The 23087-nt window shown below is 36.8% G+C and overlaps 1 protein-coding gene across 1 annotated transcript in view; it reads left to right on the top strand.

Annotated features, from left to right (window-relative positions):
• Positions 1–11035: 11035 nt before the first annotated feature.
• The window catches only part of LOC137388251 (voltage-dependent T-type calcium channel subunit alpha-1G-like), a 75371-nt gene continuing 63319 nt past the window's right edge, over positions 11036–23087 (top strand). The window contains exons 1-4 of the mRNA XM_068074751.1: positions 11036–11325; positions 13585–13833; positions 18852–18949; positions 22119–22302. Of these exons, the coding sequence (XP_067930852.1) occupies positions 11036–11325; positions 13585–13833; positions 18852–18949; positions 22119–22302 (821 nt within the window). The remainder of the gene's footprint in view (positions 11326–13584; positions 13834–18851; positions 18950–22118; positions 22303–23087) is intronic.

The raw sequence follows: 23087 nt of genomic DNA, 5'->3' as shown, positions 1-23087 counted from the left end.
CTAATATAATTACACAATTGAGAGTATAAACTTTCAACTTTAATCAATAACAAGATATCATATTTATGAAGATGTTTTTATGTTGTCACCCACCATAGACGTATCTCATATAGAGAAGAGAACTCTGTTTTAACTCTATGGTTTTTGTTTAATCCAACTGCAACAAGTTGGGTTACGAATAATCTGTCTAGCTCAGTGGATTTGGCAGTCAACTTCTAGATTTGATTCATTCTGGTTTATCAGAGCATTGGTTAGACTTCCAGCTTTTGCCCAAACTACTCATTACTGCTGTAGGCATTATTTTTGCAGTTAGTTTCTGTAGGTTCAGTGGCCAGCCTTAACCTGTGTGGCTACACAGCTTTCATATAAAACAAGGTATAAGGTATATGTAGGTATATCAAACAAGGTATATGTAGCCCAAATTTACTCACTTTCCAGATCACGGTAATTGGCTTAGTCAAGTCCAGACGTTCGTTCTATGACCTCAGTAATATTCAGCCACTAAATACTATCTCTCGGTAAATCTAAGGCTAGTTGAGGCTTAAATACTACCTATCAGAATACTAGTAAAACCACAAGCCACAATTTAATGCAATTAGCTTGAGTGATTTTCGTGGTGCTTCAAAGCTCTATGCTACTACCATCATATCTTTATTTGAAAGTTGTCAAGAGTCTATACCATTAGGGTTCCTATAATAAGACGTACGAAAATCCATTGTAATCTGTTGTTGGAGTTTTCTTCCTTTTATACTTATTGATTGGACACTGAATGCAGGTTTATTGATCATGTGACCGAAGGTGTATTCAGTGGTATCTAGTGATATATGCAGTGTTAACATTTGAGTTGAGCTGGTTGGTGGTTACTCTAGTCATTCGAGGAACTTGATACAGTTATCAGGCTGCCGTGCTCACATGGATATTTATCACTGCCTACTCTAAGAGGTGAGTAGACATATGAGTCTCTGTATTTCTGTGTATGCTCTGTCGATTTATTTTTTTCTGGTTGCGTGTATGTGTTTTATTAAAGCATTGGTTGATTTTGGTGTACTTCAAACCTCATGGCTCAGACGATTTAACTGCAAAAATACATCATGGATAATCGTCTATTAATAAGGTATTGGTATATTGTTTAGTGCTAAATCATTATAGGAGTATTTTATGATAATTTGGACATTCTTGTAAAAGAAATTTTTAGTCGTTTCATTCTGGTCAGGTAATGCAGTTATTGAGCTTTGCGATGTAATCCAAAACTTTTCATCCTAGGACATCTATTGTATTGCTGGCTGTTGTCTGCATAATGGTCCATTGGCTACCTGCGATTGACGATGCTCAGTAAACTCTCTAGAGATGCAATCGTGATGATCTATTAGGTAGCTTAGAGAATTTAATATTTATCAACTGCTACTAGATGCCGCAACTGCCATAAATTGTGGTCGCTCCATTCCCAAGTGCCTGACGTTACTAGCATTTGGAGTTGAACACAATTCGGTTACAGAAAAATTGCTTGTCACTCACACATTCATGATACGTACTTTTTCACTCAGCTGTGAGATGGTTATTAAAAATTACTTCAGCAGTAGAATGTAGGAGGGTGAAAAGCACAACACACCCTTTAGTTGTCATACTTAATTTGAAAACATAAAAAGAATATATGTTAATGTCATGAAAAATTATAAAATTGCTAAAAATGTTGGTTTTATGTGTCTAAATTAGCAATTGTCAGCAGAAGGGCAGACAGAGCGCAGCTTGACTGTGAGCTGCGAATACTCAGCGGTGGCATTTCTGTGGGGTAATTTAAGGCGCTGGAAGTTCAATAAGTTGACAAGCTGCTCACCTGAGGGAACTCGGGTCGTTACTAGCCCTTAATGAGATATAGGAAAACAAATTAGTCTTTCAAAGTTTCTCAGGCTGCTTCTCTCTAGATATGAATATCTTCTAGTAGCTTGGCAAGTGATGCATCTTCTTCACTGGGCCTTCTAACATCATTAGCTTTTCAATATTTTCCCAGCAAAGCTTGCTGGTAGAAGATTTCGCAGTAGTAAACACAGACTTGCCACTGCCATATTACAGCTAGACTTGCCACTGCCGTATTACAGTTAGACTTGCCACTGCCGTATTACAGCTAGACTTGCCACTGCCGTATTACAGTTAGACTTGCCACTGCTGTATTACAGTTAGAATTGCCACTGCCGTATTACAGCTAGACTTGCCACTGCCGTATTACAGTTAGACTTGCCACTGCCGTATTACAGCTAGAATTGCCACTGCCGTATTACAGCTAGACTTGCCACTGCCGTATTACAGCTAGACTTGCCACTGCCATATTACAGCTAGAATTGCCACTGCCGTATTACAGCTAGACTTGCCACTGCCATATTACAGCTAGAATTGCCACTGCCGTATTACAGCTAGACTTGCTGAAGTAATAAGTCTAAAGGGGAATTTGTTTTTGTTCTTCCTCAGTATGTTTCTGCTACGCGATTAATTCGCAAGTCTATGTCTTCCGCAAGACAGAACCAGCAAAAACTCGCAAGCCAAGCAAGTTTTGTTATTTCTGTTAAATTTTTATCGAATGTTTCATGCTGGCGTAAGATGGGAACAGCACTTGCAAATAATACGCTAGAAAATGCTGTGCAAGCTATTCCATTTTAAACATTTTCCACACTTCAGGCATTCCTATTTCGAATTGACGGGACAGGAGTGCGTCGCTAGGGCCTCTGGCATAGAATCTCTTATCTTTTTAACAAAGTGCCTGTGTTAATCCCCAACGTGCTAATGTCCACTGATGCACTTATCGCATGGCAACTCAACGCGTGCATAACTCCAAATCTGCACAATGGAAACAGTGATTATGAGTTGGTTGAGCTGCAGAGATATGTAAGTGAACGCCGTGGCATGACCATCCTTACCTTGTCAAGCATTACCACTAGACACTAGTAAACCCCAAATATTTTTATGCCTTAACTAAAGGTACTTAGAAGGGGTCTCTCTATTGTATCTAGAGTAATTAATTTACAGACATTTGGGAGGCTGGCGAAAAATATAAAATAGTAGCAAATGTGAGTTCGCCGGGCCAAAAGTAAACAAGTCTGGATCTGCAAAACCAAGCAATGTGTGGGACAGAACATCAGCTCTTTCGGATTAATTATTGCAATTTGTGCCTCCTGTAACTTTGCTCTGGAAATCTAGCTGTCCATATCACGCTATAATCAGACGAATTCACCGCTAGCTGCCAAGTCTAGCTGCGCTTGCTTTCAAACCTTGTGTCAAACACCATTGTGCAACAGTATTATTGATGAATTTCGTTCCCGTTAATATTGTTGACTCTTCATTGATCTGAATGTCCGAGGTGAGTTTGACTAGGTGGTTCTCGGATAATCACTTTTTTGCCATCAGGTCTATTCATCCCAAGTGAGTTGCGTTTGTCAACTAAGTGAACAACATATGCAAGCATCATGCTCTAACAATCAAAGCTTTACAATGGAAAACTCAAAGAAAAGGCTACAGTGTCATGATGCCTGCCGTGCAAAAGCATGTTTATTGTGTGGTTTGTTGGTGAGGCATCATTGCCTTTGATCATTGAAGTTACCACAGTTTTAGCCACACATTTTTCTCAATGCGCTGCTAGGTGTTAGCTGTACCTCAGTTGACTGCCCGATGACCCCCTTTTTAACTTCGACTAGACTACTAGTCTCAAATTAACTTTTCAATTTTGTTTCATTGACACTAATCGATGCAATATTCGAAGTTAGTAACTCTTTTTGCTTAATTCTATAGCTAGTAGTATTTTCATGACAACTCCTCGCAACCTTACTAATCATGCCTTACATATGACTGGTTTAGACCTAGTTACCCCAAATTACTATTCCTTGAATCTACTTGTTTGGTACTTCGGTTATAAAAGTAAAAATATTGTGTAGTTAGTTAGAGTCACAGGAAAGGGGCATTTCACATAGAAAATATGCGGACACTGCCTTCACGTCAGCAGTTGACTGCGGCAATGCTGTTTTCCTCTGCTTAAAAAACTTGTCCCGTTATGAATATAGAGTAAAACATCTACACGTAGATTCACTTGATAGAATTCCATCCAGTTATAGAAATATTAACGGAACTTTAACATATGCTGGCATAAATACTTGCTGTTGTTTGCCATAGCTTGTCATTGCTCAGCTGGTTTGACCTTTAGGGACAACACATATCCTGATGTTGCTATTTTTAGAAGGCCATGAAAGGGAACATGACCATCTAAAATATCATATTGTTGTAGTGTTATTAAGTTCAAAGATGAACTTACACAAAATATTACTATTATTTATTATGATTTTATTAGAAAGTATCAGCATTTTTCTATCATTTGCAATTGTTGTTGATGTTTGAAATGATCTGGCTGGCAGAATTTTTCAAGATTAAATTGTCAAAACTTGATCGCAGTTAAAACGCTCAGAAGAAAAATGCTTGCGAAATGGCTTCACTAGTTAGTATTGTTGCGATTGTTGATATCGGTTATTGCGTTCAAGTTGCTTTTCAAGTTCAATTCAGTCAGTCTCTTTGCAACTATAGACGTCATAATCTCGCTTTCGCTTTATCTGAACGTTTTAACCGTGATTTTTCATCTTCAACTCCTGTTTGCGGATGGCATTGTAGGTGAGGATTCGATTAACTATCATCGCTCTTCGCGTATTTGTTATTCTCTCATCTATCGCAGTTGCCTGGCTAACGTTTAGTCCACGGTTGATGTTCTCCACCTGCTTTTCCTATGCAAGTTTTTTTGGTTGCAAGAATAGCTAAAGCGTTTGTGTGCGGTTGATTTATCGGCTCTCTCGCTTAAGCTCGGCTAACCGCATGCACTGTAGGCTCGCTCGGCCTTGGTACCCACACCGCAGAGTGGCTTTAAAACACTGCTACCGGAGTTAGCCTTTTTAACTGGGTTAACGAGTAAAGCACACCACAGGAATTTTGGTTCTATGTAGGCTAGCTGGTAGCTGATCTGCAATGGCCTTAGGCTGGCAATGACCCAATCTCCAAGACATCACTTTTTGATCACTTTAATGTCAGCTGTTTAAGCAAGGATGTAAAGTAATTTAACCAAGATTTATGGCAATAATGACCATGTATGACTGCTATCTGCTGTAAATCTGCATTACCAGATCTGCTTCAATAGATCTTAGTACCAGGTAAGGTAATATATTTATGTAGGGCTGATTTGCTTTATATAAGAAATCGAAGCTTTTGGCATTGTAAAAATGCTTTTTGATATAATTTGAAACAGTGATTATTTTGTTTATAACACTCTTTTAATTTTCCAGAATGTATGTAAAAGTTGGTTTGTTTGGTATATTACTCATTAACAGCATTGTTGATACTCACAATTAAATTACACAAAATATAGTGACAAGTTTAAAGTTCAAATCATCTTGACTCCATATGAACCATGTATACGTATAGGAGATCAAGGTTACTTTTCTAGGTATGATTCTTATACAAGCTGTATGTTTATCTTCATAAATTAATATAACTGTCGAAAGTAGGCTAATCCACAGTAAAGAGGCAAATAGATTTATGTTTAACTTTATACACACGTTTCAAGTTTGATAAAAATTTAGTTATACAATATTAGACTTTTGGTGCCCTTATTCTGACTTTCTGAATCAAAACAACTGTGTTAGCTCTTACATATAAGGGGCCTGCAATCACTGACTAGCACATTTACCTGCCTGTCGCTTATTCGCAATGCCTAATGTCCGCTTAGTATGCATCCATCAATATTAGCCTCCATGTTTAAAAAGGAACAATAGATCAACATCAATGATTAGCTTTTTTCCAAAAGAATTGTTGTCTTCATGCATAAGAAATCTGTCTATTCGTAAACTATATTTAGCTCCAATTAACTTTTGCTATCTCCTAGCTACCGAAGGTTGGTTACTTCTGGTCTAAAAGCCATTCCAATTTCCATTTGCATAAGTGAACCCTTTTTGTGTGTGCACTATGCTGGTTTTCACAAAAAATTTAAAATTTAGTCTTTACAATTCATAAAAATAAGTGAATGATATGAACAACAAAGTTGCTCAGCTATGATTTGCTATCTGACTCTCCACTCTATATTATTACACAGGAAACCCAAAGGGCTCGATTATGTAGGTTTAGTGACAGAGGTTATCAGAAACTGTCATCACTTTTGCCCGTAAATTGATCCAGCATTCTTGCTGATTCACGGGGCTCGCTGCTTGCTGTTGACAGGCACTGACTAGCATTCATGAATTTTCTTGCCCGTACAGAGCTTTATCAACCCAGCACTCTTGGCTAATCAATAATATTCATTATACAAACTTGTGAGATATATATATATTCTGAATGATCGACGTAAACAATGCACATTGTTACGCTCAAGCGCATGATGGTTGCTCACAATACAGTTCTCTCAGCTACAGTCGCTTCTTTTAGTCGAAGGCTGTCGACTCTTCTCACATTGTTATCGGCAGCATTGCTTTACCGCTGCTCACAGCTGACCCTTTTATTTGTCATCAGTTGCTATTGGCCAACAAAGTTACAATGCCAAGTTATTGGTGCCAAAGAACTTATCTTTAGCACCAATAGTTATCTTTAGCAAGTTATTTCCAAGAGGAAAATGATAGGTATTACCTCCAGATGCTACCGAGTATCATAACTTTTAAAACATCCTTGTTCAACTCGCTCGTTAATTCCTAATTTCTGTCTTTTTATTTTTTAACCCTTTGGGGATGTAACTGAAAACTTTATTTTGTGTATGATTACAATTTCAATAAGAATGTATACATACATACATCCCTCTCATTGCTTCCCAGTGTTTAATGCTCATGATGTTGGAATGCTAAATTGGTTCTTGTGGCTCTAAAAAAAAGCCTGCAGTCCGGAGAGTAAAAAAGGCAAACAGATAACAAGAGCTTGTGAACAGGTTCCCTCAAACGATGTAGGAATTTCAGAATATCGCTTTAATATCAGAGGCTATAGTAATGGTTTAATGATGTCTAGATCTTGCCATGTATGTCTTTGCTGCAATAAACCGTAATTAAACCAAAAGGCTTAGAAACTTCAGTAAAAAAATTTGATACAATAGGACTATAAATAGTCCTATAATATATATAATATATTATAGTGACTATAAAACTATTTCGGGTACAATTGGTAAACAGCGCACTGTTGGAGAGATAACTTTGGCTAGAATTTCATTGGTTAAAACTATTTTACATCTTTTTCGTTGTGCATGACTACAAACACATTGGGGTGATGAGTGCTGCCATTATTTCATCCCAACTTACAAATATTGCGCCATAGATGATGCCTTTTTAGATATGTTATTACCTACTCATTAAGGGCTTTGTTCATCATAAAAACAAACTTTGAAAAAAAAGTGTTTTTTTTCTCTTCTTGTCGTATGTTTAGTTTACGTACTCGAAGGAATTAAGAAAATTGAGCAGGTCAGTAGTGATGACGCAGCAATAGCTGCCTTAGCAAAGAAAGTGACAATTTGTAGATGTCTGGCACATTCGTGTTGCTCAGCAATGATAGTGAAAACTAATTGCCTAGCATCACAGAACGTCGGAGACGGCGGCGGAGGAGCTACAGCTTGCCTTGTTATTAGCTGCAGTTGAGCCAATCACAAAATTACCTTTCATTGCCACAGAACCAACTCTGTCATGATGGTCCAATAATGGAGTCAACTAGAAGGATATTGAAAGCTCAATGATAGAAACTGTCACTTCTTACTTGGAATATCATATAATGGAACTTGTATGCTGTATATTTTTGCTTTTCCAAAAATTCTTAAGGATAACTGGCTGCATAACTATTCAGAGAAAAACAGTCAACAAACCTTTAAATCAGCAGAGCGATAGAAAGTGGCAACCATAAAAATTGGCGCCTAGTCTTTTGCTACACGATAGTTGTGGTATGTTCTTTACAATAAATGGTGTACTCTGCCGCCTTGAGATTCATTCTGTGTACATATACCGAACTCAAGGGAAAACTGTTTATGAATAGCTATTGAATTTGGATTATTCTTACTGATATAATGGCGCAAATACATTAAGTGACTCGGTGCAAACCTACTTATATAACTTACAAAGTTGTATTTCTTTTAGATACTTATGCAGCATTCGGCATAATTTCACTGTTAATCTTGGAAAAATTGTTCAAAAAGGGGAATAGGTTTGATGGCCAACTGAAAAATTTGTGTGCATTAATAAACACAATTGAATAACTTATCGAAGTCACTCATTTAACTATGGATTCAATATGTCCTCTTTAGAATACCTAATTAACTCTTGACAATTTTTTTCATCAAACTAGGCTCAAGAAGTTAAACAACTTCTTCAACTTGAGAGCTGAGTATAAATACATCCGTATGAGTAATAATAGCCCAGAGGGGCACCAGAAGTTAGCACCAACAATAGAACTCGGCACAAACTTCCTATAACTAAAAAATCATATTTCTTTTTCTAATACATATGCAATATGTAGACAGATTTTACTGTTAGAGTAGGCGGAAAGCATGGATAACTTTAATTTATTCCAAATGGTTCATTTCATGCTTGTATTTCACGTAACATCTAGTGGAAATGTAGCGACAGGCGCTATCTAGGGCGACAAGCCGTAATGGAGAGCTAGCTTTACTGATGAGTATTTGTGGTTCATGAGACTTTATTTAACCCAACTGGCTCAACGTGAAGTCTGCAATGCGAATTGCATGACATGTACATCAATATAAAACAGTTGCAATTATTAATAACAGTGTAAAATATACATAAGCCTATTGTTTCAAATGTTTTAGAGGCAACTCAAATGTATAGAATTAGCCATAAATTGTGAAATAAACATAAAATGAGAAATAGACAGTGAATGTAACAAATCCTAATGTGTGTAAAAGTTTAACAGTTTGCTAAAAATGAAATGCACAAATTAATAGGCAAAAACTGACCTTGTTGCCTTCCGTGGCTTGTCTTGGTAAAATAGACTTGAAAATATTGTAGACTTGAGAACTTTTAAAAGAACAACTTTATAAACTTAGAAACTTTATCACCAATAATGGTGAGCTTATTGAGCCATACTGCTCAGGACAAAGACTGCTGCTCTACTGACCAGTTCTAGAGAAGACAGTTGACCAAGCTGAACCGAGAATGCAAAAAAGTTAGACAAAATTAGTGCACATCCCGGACCCTAAATTAGTCGTAGTCCCAGCCACGCCAATCGCTAATGGAACGCGCTCCAATGCCCGCAGCAGCTCTCAAGCTTATTCATCCCAGCAGCCAAAGACTGGAAAAAGCATTAGTATTTATTAAAAATGTACCTGTTTTATAGTCATGACACCTCTGTTGAGGTAATTATCTATTACACCTTGAAAACAAAGAAGTCTGGGGCTGATGTTTACTAGAAATATTTTTTAAGAAATGGCTAGAAATAATACACGTATTTAATTTCATTACAGGAAATATCAACGCTACTTGATCTTTTGTGTACAAAAATTAGTCAAAAGCTGAAACCAAGCCGGAACGTGCGGCGTTTACTATAGGAGTAGTATTTTGAGAAATTTTATAGACCTTTATTCACTACATGTAAGATTTTAATAATTTTGTTGATCGCCGGGAAAAAACCGTTATTGGCAGACTGCAAACTGCCCTGCATGTAAGCGCACATTCTCTAATTTATAAGCCAACAACTAAACAGGCCCCACATATTTGATCTATTGGATACATACGTATTACGCTGCAAACAGATGTCTGTTAAGTTCAAATTCAATGATTTTTCACAAATTAAAAAGTTTTAATTGTTACCATGAAGCTAGCAAGTTATAACTTCTGTAACCAATCGTGAAATAGCAAATTATGAACTAATGTTGTTACTAGGACATCACAGTAAACATGCTACATTTAATCCGTAAGTTCGCATCATTTGCATGATAGAAACAGTAAAAACCTGCAATCCAAGCGAGTTTTAGAATTCACAAATTTTTAGTGAATGTTTCATACTTGTAAAAGATAGCCATGACATCTGCTAATGATGCATTAAGAAAATGCCTTTTCTTAATGCTATTTCATTTTAACCCTGTGAACCCTGGCCGTTTTTGTCAGCGCGTGTCTGTAACCTTGGGCAATTTGTCCAACGATCCGAAGTTTTTAAACATTTATTAAATATATCTAAACGGGCTCATAATACAGTGATATTTGGTAAAACACTAGTGAAAAAAGTTGGGCAACCCACAGCAAATGTCATCAAACAGAAAAAACAGTACTTCACCATTATTCAGGCTAAAACTAAAAAAGTTCGAAAAACTTTATACACTTGTAAAAACATCCATCCAATCCACCGAACACATGTTCATCATCATTTAATGACTTTAAATATACTAGAAAAATATAGTTAATATAATAAAACTCATTATTTGCGTCATAATCATAAATTTATTACCTACCAACGAATGAGCCACATCGATTTTTTTTTGCGATACCGTCCTAACAAACATTTGTTATTATAATGGAGGAAGTCGGTAAATATCTTTGAAAATGGTAAAAATGGATGTAAAAATTCCCAGGCTTTCGTTTTATGCAAAGATTAAACAGATTGGCTTGCGTTGTTGCTTAGAAACGGCGACTGTAAACAGAGTCATGCCAAGGCCGGTTTTCCGGCCTCTAGGGTTTCTGACACACCATACGTAAGGCCACAAAAGCGGCCGTTAGGGTTCCAAGGGTTTCAGAATTTTTCACGCTTAAGTCATTACTAATCCGAAAGTCTGCTGTTGAGCAAGACAGGAGTGCCCTCCTATGACTCCTGGCATAGAGTTCCTTATCTTTTACCAAAGCTACTATGTTAATCCGCAACATGTGAATGTGCATTAAAACTGCTATCGTCCGGCAACGTGTGTACAACTCCAAGTCCTCATCATCTGTACAATAGAAACATGGATTATATTTTCTATTTGCAGCGTGGAGAGCACACATTGTTGAGCCTGACCGTCACCAATGATTGAGAGGTTACAGTTTCTCAACTTGACCATAACAAAGTAATGTTAGACCCGGCAGCTTGTGAACCAGTCAGCGTCACTGAACATCGGTCTACCTGCAACGATATACACAGTCCGCAACCCTCTGAAAGTCACACCGAAAGTCAGCTTTTTGTTGAGAATGAGCCGATGGATGATAGCGAGACGGCGTGCTCAGAGAGGTCTGAGCAAGGAGATGATGATATGATACCAACGGCGGAGGTTCCATACCCAGGTTTTGAAAAAACAGTGTTCCGCTGCCTACCACAGACTAACCGCTTACGGTTGACATGCCTCTACCTCATCACTTCACCATATCCTTTTCTCGAGAAGTCACACTTTTTTGTCATATTTGTACACAGACTACAAAGCATCCAGAGGTAACCTTGGTTGTGTGTAGAATGAACAGTTGTCCAGCCTCTTGCATTAACGGTAATCAAACATGAAATTTATTTGTCTCTAGTGTTGCACCAATAGCTTCTGAGGAATGTGTCTGCAGTTTAGGTTCTAACTATGTTTTGCGTTAGTTTTCTGGCTGTAACATTTTTGTGTTTGTTTTTTGTTAATTTGTGCACCTATCAAGTTCTGTCGTTCCTGTCTGATTGTAGACAGGTTTATGAGTTTGCATGCTTCTGGTGATTTATAATAAGAATAACATCTTTATCTGCTTTTCATATGAATTCGACAGGTAACATTGACGCCCTCTATAGTGAGAATATGGACCTTGAAGACTTTATCCACTTTATAAAGTAGTAATTCATATATTGTTTTATATTCAACCAAATTTTAAAATGATAGAATTACTACTTACCTTTTTGCAAAACATTTAAAAAAATGAGCCATTTTTATATTAACGGTGAAACAAAATATGGGAAATCTAGTCGGAGTTATTTGTGTGATATGCCAACATATTTGATAAAAACGTAAAATTATCAGGGAACAATAGACTTTGCTGCCTTTTGAAGCATGGCAATAGCGACTGCGAATTACTATTGACAAAATGGTTCATATTGTAAAGGCAGTTGTTGATGCTCGGCAAAATATCAGAAAAGTTTGACAGTTGCAAACTTTCCCTACATATCCGTGTTGCTTCCTCGATGCCTTCAGTTTACGGTTCACATAATCAACGATGAACACAAAAAAAAAACGCCAACGTACAGAGATAGAGTGTGGACCAGCCTTTAGCCTGCGATAAGTATTTCAATGAACATTTGCGTGATGTGGATTAACACGAGCATTTTGTTAAAAAAATAATAATTTTTACTCTAGAGGTCACAGTGACACACTCCTGTCGCGCCAAACCGAAATTGGAATGATTCTCATTTAACTAAATCATTGAAAATGTGCAAAATGTTTAAAATGGAGTAACTGGTGCAGAATTTTATTGCACATCATTTGCAGGTGCTGTTTCCATCATTCGCAAGCATGAAACATTCAGTAATGATTTGTGAGTAAAAAATCTGCTTGACTTGTAGATTTTTGCTGTTTCCAACTTGTGAATGATGCAAACTTGCGCATCATCAGCGTCATAGAAACATAGTGAATCAAAGCTTTCTGAAGGCTTCAGATATAAAAAAAAACAAAAGGGTTATAGTTTGTTGTCTGTAGAATGTTTTCAGTTACCTGAATCAATAGTCGACTGCATAGCTACAATGTGATGACAGTAATTTGCGTTTATTATAGACACACTTTCTCGCTTTCAATTCAGAACAATCATAATTCATTACCCTTAATAAAATAAAGTTGCTTACCTCATAACTATTTTAAAATGCATAGACAGCGATGCTGTCACACCTCGGCTATGAGGTGTATCATAATCTTCCAATAAAAACTAAGATGTCTGTGCCTTGTTGATAGCTTCACTTTAATAGTTTAAAAGTACTAATGACCGAATCAAACCTCAAACTTAATGACCATCACAGTTACAGTCAGCAACTAGTTTTGCAGTTTTGGAGTTTTGCCAATCTCCTTATTGCTGCCAACATCAAAATAACTACCATAAAATATCTATTTAAGCTTCACAGTGCTGTATTTTTCAAACCCTTCTAGCGCCGCGTTCTATTAGAGGTGGCGTTCAAATAAAGGTAGCGCTTAAATAGAGGTTTTATTGTGACTCCAAAGTTGCATTGTTGACGCACTTTCAGTAAAATTTACAAAGAATACGTAAAATCCTGTGGCTAAAATTGTTTTACTCAAAAGCATAATGGGCCCTCTGGTTCATGCAGTGCATCTGAAATGGTCTTACTTTGATAAAATCCCCTTTTGTTTATTATAACTATCAAATGTTAAGTTCGCTTCCATTGCCACCGTAAAAAGGTGAGTATTTTTTGTATAAAATACCTATAAATATTATAGAGTGGGTGAGCTAGCAGACGCTGTGTAGCCGAGGATAGACACTCAACCCTACTGCTCCATTTACATCTGTTTAAATGTTTGCGTATCAACATGATGCTGTGGTTCCAGCGTGTCTCACAGCATATTACTTTCTGCGCCACATCCTTTAGAACTTTAGTTGACTATAGCAACAAATGTGCTCTTCTGTTGGTTTAGAGTTTTCCTTAACTCTAGCACACATGGTTTGAGAGAGTTGTCATTTTGATTATTCTTCTCAACTGCCTCACATTGGGCATGTACCAGCCATGCAAGGATGCTGATGGTTGTACTGACACAAGGTGCAGGGTGCTCGCGGTCTTCGACCACGTTATCTATGCTTTCTTCCTGATTGAAATGCTTATAAAAGTGACTGCCATGGGATTTTTTGGAAAAAAGGGCTACATTGCCGAGGCCTGGAACAGGCTGGACTTATTTATCATCTTGGCGGGGTAAGTGGAGACTACTCAGCAGCTACATGTTTTTATCTGCTTACAGTTGCTGATTTGTGATTTGTGATTTATTTTCATCAACCAAATTAGTTAAGCAAAAGAAAAAAGCTGGAAGAGTGATGAAGCCCATAATACGCAATAGCATAGCTTGTCGATAAGCTAGATAAGCTCATCAGTTGCTGATGACCTTATCTAGTTAATAATTTTATATGCAATTTTTGATACAACAAAACAATGCAAACTTTGAATATTGGCTCTAGTGAAACAAGCGGCAAGAAAAACTACTGGCGCTGCGTCATCCTGCATCAGTTGGCACATTGCCATTAATCCTATTTACCTTTTGCCATATAACTTAAGCATTCTACTAGCTCAAAAGCTATCATTGATCTTACTGTGATCATCTCCCATGACAACTCCATGCATGTTTTGTATTCCAGCACTGCAGAGCTTACTGCAGAAATGTAAGACCGGCTTTGTGTTTTCTTGTTGCTATCCTGCCCTGTGTACTGACATGTCTGACAGCTCTCTTTGTGTTCACTGTCCGCATCAAAGTTAAATTGTAAGAACAGTCTATAAAATACTAGTTGGCAGTAAAGTATGCCTACAGAGTTGTAAGATGAAGTGAGTAATAAGCGCAATAGGAGTGTGCTCAGGATCTGGTGAAACGTAGAGATAAAAATGCAATGCATGGCGAGTGTTTTCTGTGCATCTGCTAAATGAAATGGCAGTAAAGTTCCGACAAAAACCAGCTCGACAGCAAAATGGACGTTTTTAATCTGATGAGTTTCTCACTGCAAAATTCTTAAATAACTAAAACGATCCCATTTTTCTGTTATTTCTGCTTCCTCCGCTAAATAATATAATAAATGACTTGTATTTGATCGGTTTGATCTTGTTTACCTTATTATTTTGGCTGCTATTGTTTAAAACGTATAAATTTAGTTCCAAGATGTAGAAATCAGTTAAATTTTACACAAGGGTGATTAGGCCTTTGATGTCACACTCTTAGGCACTGATGTAAGAAAGTATTAAAGCATCGCTGGTGGTTTGCTTGAAAAAGTTATAACCACAGATTTTTTTCTTTCACCGATAGGCACAGGTCTTCATTGAGTTTTATTTTTCACACACTTTTTCATTTTATGCGCAGTAAGTTTGTAGAAACGTATTACTTCGTCTGTGTCAGGCTTGTTAGCAACAACAGTATACACAAAGATGAGTATAGTTGAACTGATTACATACTATACTAGCTGTTAGGAATACAAGTTAACTTTCGGGTCACAATTGACTGATATTGCTTTTTATGTTATTTATTTTAAATTCGCAGTAATAATTACTAACAAACAGACAGACAATGAATCTCAGAGGGCAGGCATGTCAGTACACAAAGTTTAATCGTGTGTTGCAACTCAGATACCGTATTGCTCTTTTTCTAGTGTTTCATTTACTCACCTAAAGCTCCTGATCCCTAAATACTGCTCATCTGTTTAAACCCTGTTATTAAGTTGGCAGTTCTGCCACATATTAACCCGAACACACTACTAAACACGCTTATGCTGTTTGTGAGGGTTCATTAGTGTTTACTGGCATGCTCAAAGTGACTAGCTGATTACTTGTACCCGAAGATGTGGAGTGAGCTGCCGGGTTCCTTGGGTTGATTTATTCTCAAGGGTATTGTAAGAAAAGTCGTCTTGCCTATAAATAATCGTAAATAACCGAGTGACCAAGAGAAGCTGGATATCTGGTGCACTTTTATTCATTATTACATTGCTCTAGGTATGCGGGTTTGTGTGACTAACATCCGCTGACAGAATAGCTGATATCGGTGGCAGTTTTAATTGTAAAATCTCTTTTATTCTAGTTGAAGCACTCAAATACAATCAAGTACATGTACTCAATACTGACAGCTATTTGTCAGTATTGAGTACACGTACTCAATACTGACAGTTACTTGTCGGTATTGAGCAAAGGAGCAATAAGCAACCCACTAATTATCAAAATTCTCTTTTCATCTCCATATATTTCCACCTTTTCAGATTTCTTGCAACTCTATTTCTAAGCATTGTCTACGTCTATCCACCTCTGTCAGCATCTTTGCCAACTCTAAATATCTCTCATTACCTTTTGAGGCTTTTTATACCTCATAGTACTGTCTATCTCCGAGCTGTTTCCTTCATACTCTATATCCGTTCTTATGTCTGTCTTTACCTTCTTCAGCTCTCTATCTTCTAGAACTTTCCTTCAGATCTTTTTTATATCTATCAACGCATTGTAGATCTTCCTCCATTATTCAAGGCTATAATCTATGTTTTATATTTACCAGTATTCTTTATAACTCTATATATCTCAGAACTCTAGATCTGTTAGTTTGGTTTATAACACTATATATCATGTACTGTAAAACCTCTAATTGAACGCCATGACGCTCTATTTTTCAACCCTTCCGCTGTAGTGGCGGTCAATTGGAGGCGGCGTTCTAATAGAGGTTGGCGGTGTATTTTTCATGGCTCGTCAGAATTTTCGAAAGATAGATTCAGCCCTATTACGGGCAACGCTAATGTCGCCTATATTTTGCTCTTTTTCTGGTGGAGCGAGTTATGAGTATTGATCCATTGTAAGCCGTGTTAAGATAGCCTTAAGATGTGGTGTTAAGAAGTGTTAAGATAGTGTTAAGATTCCAATCTACGGCGGTTTCGTGATGGAGGCGGTTAACTGTTCGTTTTTGAGCTTTTAAGAGCTTGTAATAGCATTTCCACATATTTTGCACCTAGAACACAGCAGCGTAAGACGTGGTGAATCTTTTGGTACCAAATAGCTGTAATGTGAATTTTGTTGCAAGTCAACCTTTAAAGTTTGTTCGCTAAATGTAACCTTTGACCCAAAACTTTCAAACCGTTTTTATATGCAAGCTCTTTGAAGTATTAAGACTGCGTTTAACAAAGAACTACTATTAGCCTAAGACAGTCTAATTATTTCTATAGCATTGCTTTGAAAGTTCATCTACCATCGTAAATTTAAACCGTTTTTTATATCTATAGGCTACTTCGCAATAGAAAGACCACGTTAAACAAGGAACTACATGTACTATTAGCCTAAGACAGATATTAATTATATCTATGGTGTTGCTTTTAAAAGTTTATTTAACAATGTAAATTTAAACTGTTTTTTATTTAGGTACATGTACTTCGCAGTATCAAGACCGCATTAAACGAGGAATTGCTAATAGTCTGAAATCGTTATTGATTATTTCTATGATGCTGCTTTCAAAGTTTTAACGAAAAAAAAGCGTTGGAGTTGGACAATGAGAGAATTGATTGTTTGTTATTAATGTAAACGATTCATTATAAATACGATTTTGTAGACAGTTTTTTGCTGATCACTTGATATTATGGGTTCTTAAAGATCAAAGATAGTCAAAGTGGCGGTCAAATGGAAGCGGCGTTCAAATAGAGGGTGGCGCTCTATTTTTCAACCCTTTTCTCGTAGTGGTGGTCAAATAGAGGTGGCGTTCAAATAGAGGTGGCATTCAATTAGAGCAGACATGTCCAAAGTCTGGCCGCAGGCCAAATGCGGCCCGGGGTCAATTGTCATCCGGCCTGCAGTCTCTGTCATAAAATCAATAACGTCTGGCCCGCCTGTAGAATTAACTCTTTGAACCATAACGGCTGATTTTTCAGCATTGCGTAGGGCGTGTCAACATCCCTAACGGCTGGAATTCTGGCATACACATGGCTTTGTTTACAAAAGCAGTTTCTAAGTAACAAAGTAAACCAATCAGATTAACTCTTGCACAGGATGTTTGACCAGAAACGTCTCATCCATTTGTAACAGTTTTCAAATATGTTCACTTCCTTCGATTTAATAACAATTTTTATGAGAACGATATCGCGAAAAAATTGATACGACTCGTTTGTTGGTAGGTCATAAATGATTGGGATGCAAATAATGAATTTTATGATACTAACTATAATTTTCCACTATATTTCGAGTCATGAAATAATGATGAGCATGTGCTCAATAGATATGATGCTACTGTAAATATTTTTACTAGTTTTTTTTTTAAATCATACAAACTTTTATAGTTTTGGCCTGAATAATGGTGACGCACTGTTTGTTTTTTTGTTTGATGACATTTGCTGTGGGTTGCTCAACTTTTTTATTAATGTTTTACCAAATATCATTGTATTATGAGCATGTTTAGTTATATTTAATAAAAGTTTAAAAACTTAGGATCGTTGGACAGATTGCTTGGGGTTACTGACACCATTGACGAAAACGACCAGGGTTAAAAGGGCTAATAAATTGGGCAGAAGCGCTGTTACACATTTAAAAATCCATTCAACATTTATACTTACTGTCATATTTTAAATAAGCCCTGCACTTGTTAATATGCCTATTGCTTGTTCATTGTTCTGTAATTGTGTTTAAAAATTCTATAAATATTAAACTTATTGTTTCACGTTTCAAATGTAATTTGTACCCAAGAGTACAATTACTTCTGATCAACTGTTACAAAAAAGTGAGTGTTAAAAAAGTGAAGTTAAGTGATTATTAAATTTCAATTATAATATCAATGCAATTTTGATATGCGTGTTTCAAACGAACCAAAGCACATGCTTAAGATAGCTGAAATTAAAATAAAAAAGCAAATTTGAAACACAGATTGGCTCGGTAAAATTTATTTAAATTAATTGCAGTTATATGTAAAAAATGTCCGTCAAGGTCGGCCCCCTAAATTTTTAACACACCAAATCTGGCCCCCTTTGCAAAAAGTTTGGACACCCCTGAATTAGAGGTTTTACAATAATTGTATCTTCTCAACATATTCTCACAGCCTTTTAGCATGCCATATAGCAAATCTTTCTGTATTGCTCAGTTAGATTCTAACCTATCTACACCTACCCAGCTCTCTTTACACCACGTCATATCTCCTTGACCTATCTCCTCTGTCTTGTTTCCTCTTTTAGTTTGCATTTTGGTATTTCACTTTTTCTCTGACTTTTTATTTTCATATTCTTCAGAGCTGCGGAGTATGGTCTCGACAATGGTGAGATAAATCTTTCTGCAATTAGAACCATTCGAGTGCTTCGACCTCTGAGAGCAATCAATAGAATTCCAAGTAAGTTGCGCTCTTTTCAAGCAATTGTCCAACGTTTCACTTATTCTCTCAAGCTAAATATTAGTTCACACTATATCGTTGTATATAGGCATTAATCCCACAATACATTGGTGGTCGTCTGTAATAACAATATTCAAACCATCACAAACCCTAATCACAAACTATCAGAAATGTTTACATCGGCGAATAGTCTGCGTCGTATCGTTCTCATTATACAACGCGCTCGCGGAAATGATGAAATACTAGTCCCGCAGCAACTGTCATAGAAGAAAATATATATTAGCCTAACGCCGGCAACCGATCATTTTGCACAGGCCATCGTAGATGTTTGGCGAACTATCGGAAAAGTTTTACAGCTGCTATCTAATTCGACGTGTTCACATTGCATCAACGATACCTTCGGTTTACGGTGCAAATAGTCGACAAATAATCAGAAAGAGGACAACACCGACCTACGGTGATATAGTGTGAACCAGCCTTTAGATCTGGCATCGTCTTTCGAGTCTGTCGAACTCAACAAGCAACCAATGTCAATTACGACCTCACTTAACTCATTCGCACGCGGTGCGAGTTAACTCGCATATTTATAACGTTGCTAGGCACCTAACGCGAGTTAACTCGCGTCTGAAATCTACCAACTCCTTGCATTGTTATCTTTAAATTTAAAAAAAGTATTTTTGATGGTTAGAAAGAAAAATTTCTGGCCAATCAGACAAACTTTAAAATATGCCTCAATGACGTCTCTGGTAAAAGTTATAACTAAATTAGTACACCCATCTCAAATTCTGCCAAAACCGGAAATCATCACGCCGACTTAAAATTTTATTATTCGCGATCAATGTTTTTCAACTTCAGAAGTAAATATGCAGATTCAGAAGTGGTAAGACATTGAAAGATTGCATAAATCAAATTAAATCATTATTTGTAATGTTTCAAAGTTATTATTAACTTTTAATTTTGCCAATTTGAACCGTTATGCTCGAATAAAAATGCGCTTTTCAGGCTGTCAGCCGTAATCAGACTAACGTTATCATTCAGTTTTGATAGGATCATATTGATTCTTAGAGCTGTCTATGAAGTCTGAAAAATCAAAAACAGAGTTAATGAACATATTTTTATTATTTGAAACATTTTCATGACATTTTATTTGCGTCATATTGCCATATAGATTTGCTATGTGTTTGTTTGAAAGATGATACTCGCGAGGAAATGTTCGAAATTAGAGTTTCATGATTTTCATGTTCACGACCAACTGCATATGTATACATAGTATTCATAACTATGGATTGTATGTAATAAATATATGGTTTTAGTCAAACTTTGTATATTTTACAATTCTTATGGTACAAATCTAACTTGGTTTCAGCAAATAACAATTTTTTCAAAATCGGAAATTTCCTGAAACTACCTTTTTTGAGGTACGGATCTACATAAAAGGGATATGACTTGTCTACATTAATGTATAATCATTTGAAAGAGGAGACTTGGCTGGTTCTTGCGAAACTTGAATGAGTAAATTATCTCAGGTCTGTCTCCTGTAGTAGTAATTTGAATTACGGCAACTTTCTGAAAAATGAGCGGCAGTTGGAGCTAATCGCCTGGAAATGGCGGTGCGAATGAGTTCATAGGGTTTTATACCGCAAGGTCAGCTGTGAGTTCAGTAAGGTAATAGGTTTTACATGTAATGAGGTCAGCCTTGTTTGGCAAGTTTTACTGTGATTTCATCTGTCAGGTTCAACCCAGATCTAACAACAACCTTGTTCTCTTTTATCAAGGTCGTATCAAATTTTATTGAACGAGTTCTCAGTGACCGCATTGGCCCGATTGCAACTGTTTCAGCACAGCCCGCCAACCAAAAGTTATTATTGTGTGTTTATATATAGTTTTGGTTGTATGGTATGAATAACACTATTTCGACATTACCAAACACTGATTTATATTTTTTTCAAAGAAGTGCAAGCGAATTAGTCTAGTCTTGACGAAAGTCGGAGCTATTCTCGAAATATTAAGCAAAAAAAGTGATTTGAGTTCTCCTTCCTGAATTCTGTCATTTAAAAGTTGAGGTCTGACTTACACGAATTATTGATTTAACACCTCATGTTCAAGGCTGTTTCACATTGGTCGCTATTCGAATGAGTGTGATACTGATTGAAAACAAATAGAATGTAATATAAACTTTTGCTTTTCGTATGATACAAACATGCTTCTTTAGTCTAGACTTTTACCTCTACTTTGCCAATCTGAACCTGCCTGTAAAATTCAGTAAAATTACTTATAATACTGTTGCCATAGTAAGTGCTACACATTACGGCTTGGTTTCCATTTGACTAATTTTTGTACACAAAAGATCAAATAGCGTTGATATTTCCACCAGATGTTACGTGGAATGCAAGCGTGAAATGAACCATTTGGAATAAATTAAAGTTATCCATGCTTTCTGCCGAGTCTAACAGTAAAATCTGTCTACATATTGCATAAGTATTGGAAAGAGAAATATGATTTTTTAGTTATAGGAGGTTTGTGCCGAGTTCTATTGTTGGTGCTAACTTTTGGTACTCCTTTACACTACGCTCGAGATTCTTCTGTGCGCAGAGTCACATTGCTGAATTAAAATTAATGTTGAACATTCCTAATGTTTTAAAAGAGATTTATAATCAGTTATCGACATTTTAAGAATTTAATTTTTTCCAATTTTCTTAGTTCACCAATAATTAACCGATTCTGCCATCAGTTTAAAGGTAGAATCCTATCAGTAAAGGAGCACATCTGGTAGGTTAAAATTCGTGTAAATGTAACAAATATACGTAAAAAAGTTTTACTGTTCTTAAATTTCGTAGTTTGCCGTACTGAATGATACCGTTGAAGTAGCTGTTTAAAAGGGACATTCACCATTTCAACGTTGTAAATATACGGCCTGGTTGATAACAAATCTTATTAGTCAATAAAAACATATCATTGTGATAACCTTAATCTGGATGAATTTTATGCTAAGCCTTTTGTTATAGGTATAGTTTTCATATATTTGTATGTGAACATAACTTCCTGTATGCTTGGACAGCCATTGAAGTAAGTTCTAACAGAATGGAGTTAAGAATCAACTTGATACAGTTCATATGATAGGCCTGTTTACATTATCTATGTAATGTATTACACTTGATCTTTTTTCCAGATCTCCGAATTCTCGTTATGCTCCTGTTAGACACGCTGCCGATGCTTGGTAATGTGCTGCTTATCTGCTTCTTCGTATTCTTCATATTCGGAATACTCGGTGTGCAGCTCTGGGCAGGAATGCTCCGGCAGCGGTGTTACATGCCAGACAGCATAAACAACTCTATACAGAGCGCTATTGCTGAGTATAACAGGCAAGTCCATCTAAGTAGAACAAGTTCTTGTAATTGATATCTTGATTAAAATGGGAAACTTATAGCTTTAAAGCTTTGTAACATGTAAGCTTAGCAGTTTCTTCACCAAGCATTTTCATTTACTACCAAAGTATAGTATAATATGATGTTATTACTTAGAACACGGAGAGTGCAGTATTGAGCAAGGCATGTGCTGCAGAGCATGCCATGTAAGAAAAAAATATTTTGTCAAAATACTTTCAGTGCGTGCTGGCTAACTGGTGTGCAAAAACGTGTGCCATGGAAGGGTTCCCCAGCAAATAATGATGTGTGCTTGATTGTTTTGTTGATGCCCGGATGGCACTTTTCACTCGTGATGATGATAGTAAAAATAAATACCCTTCCTTTTCCCCTCACCAGCATTTTTTGTAATACTGGTGATAGCTGCAATAGGGTGCTTGGGAAATCGTAGTGAAATAGCATTAGAGTCGAGAGAGAAATCATGGATGGATGAGGCGGGAAAGAATGAGTGGAGAGGTAGAACGATTGAACAAGGTGGTTAAGCGGAGAGAAGGAAGGGCAATGGGGAGAGAGAAAGAGAGAGAGAAAGGGAGAGAGAGGGAAAGAGGGAGAGAGAGGGAAAGAGAGAGAAAAAGATGTCAATGGGGAGGCTCTGCGGGAATTCTAATGTACTCTTTTGTAAATGACAAATACAGAGATAAGCAAATGTCATTACTGGATATGCAATTGTGGGCATGCTGTGATATGCTCTCTCATTGTAGCGTGATCATTGTTGT

Source organism: Watersipora subatra, chromosome 1, assembly GCF_963576615.1.
Source record: "Watersipora subatra chromosome 1, tzWatSuba1.1, whole genome shotgun sequence".
In the NCBI taxonomy this organism is placed as follows: Eukaryota; Metazoa; Bryozoa; class Gymnolaemata; order Cheilostomatida; family Watersiporidae; genus Watersipora; species Watersipora subatra.
The sequence above is the reverse complement of the archived record's forward strand: the minus strand, read 5'-3'. Positions and strand labels throughout refer to the sequence as shown.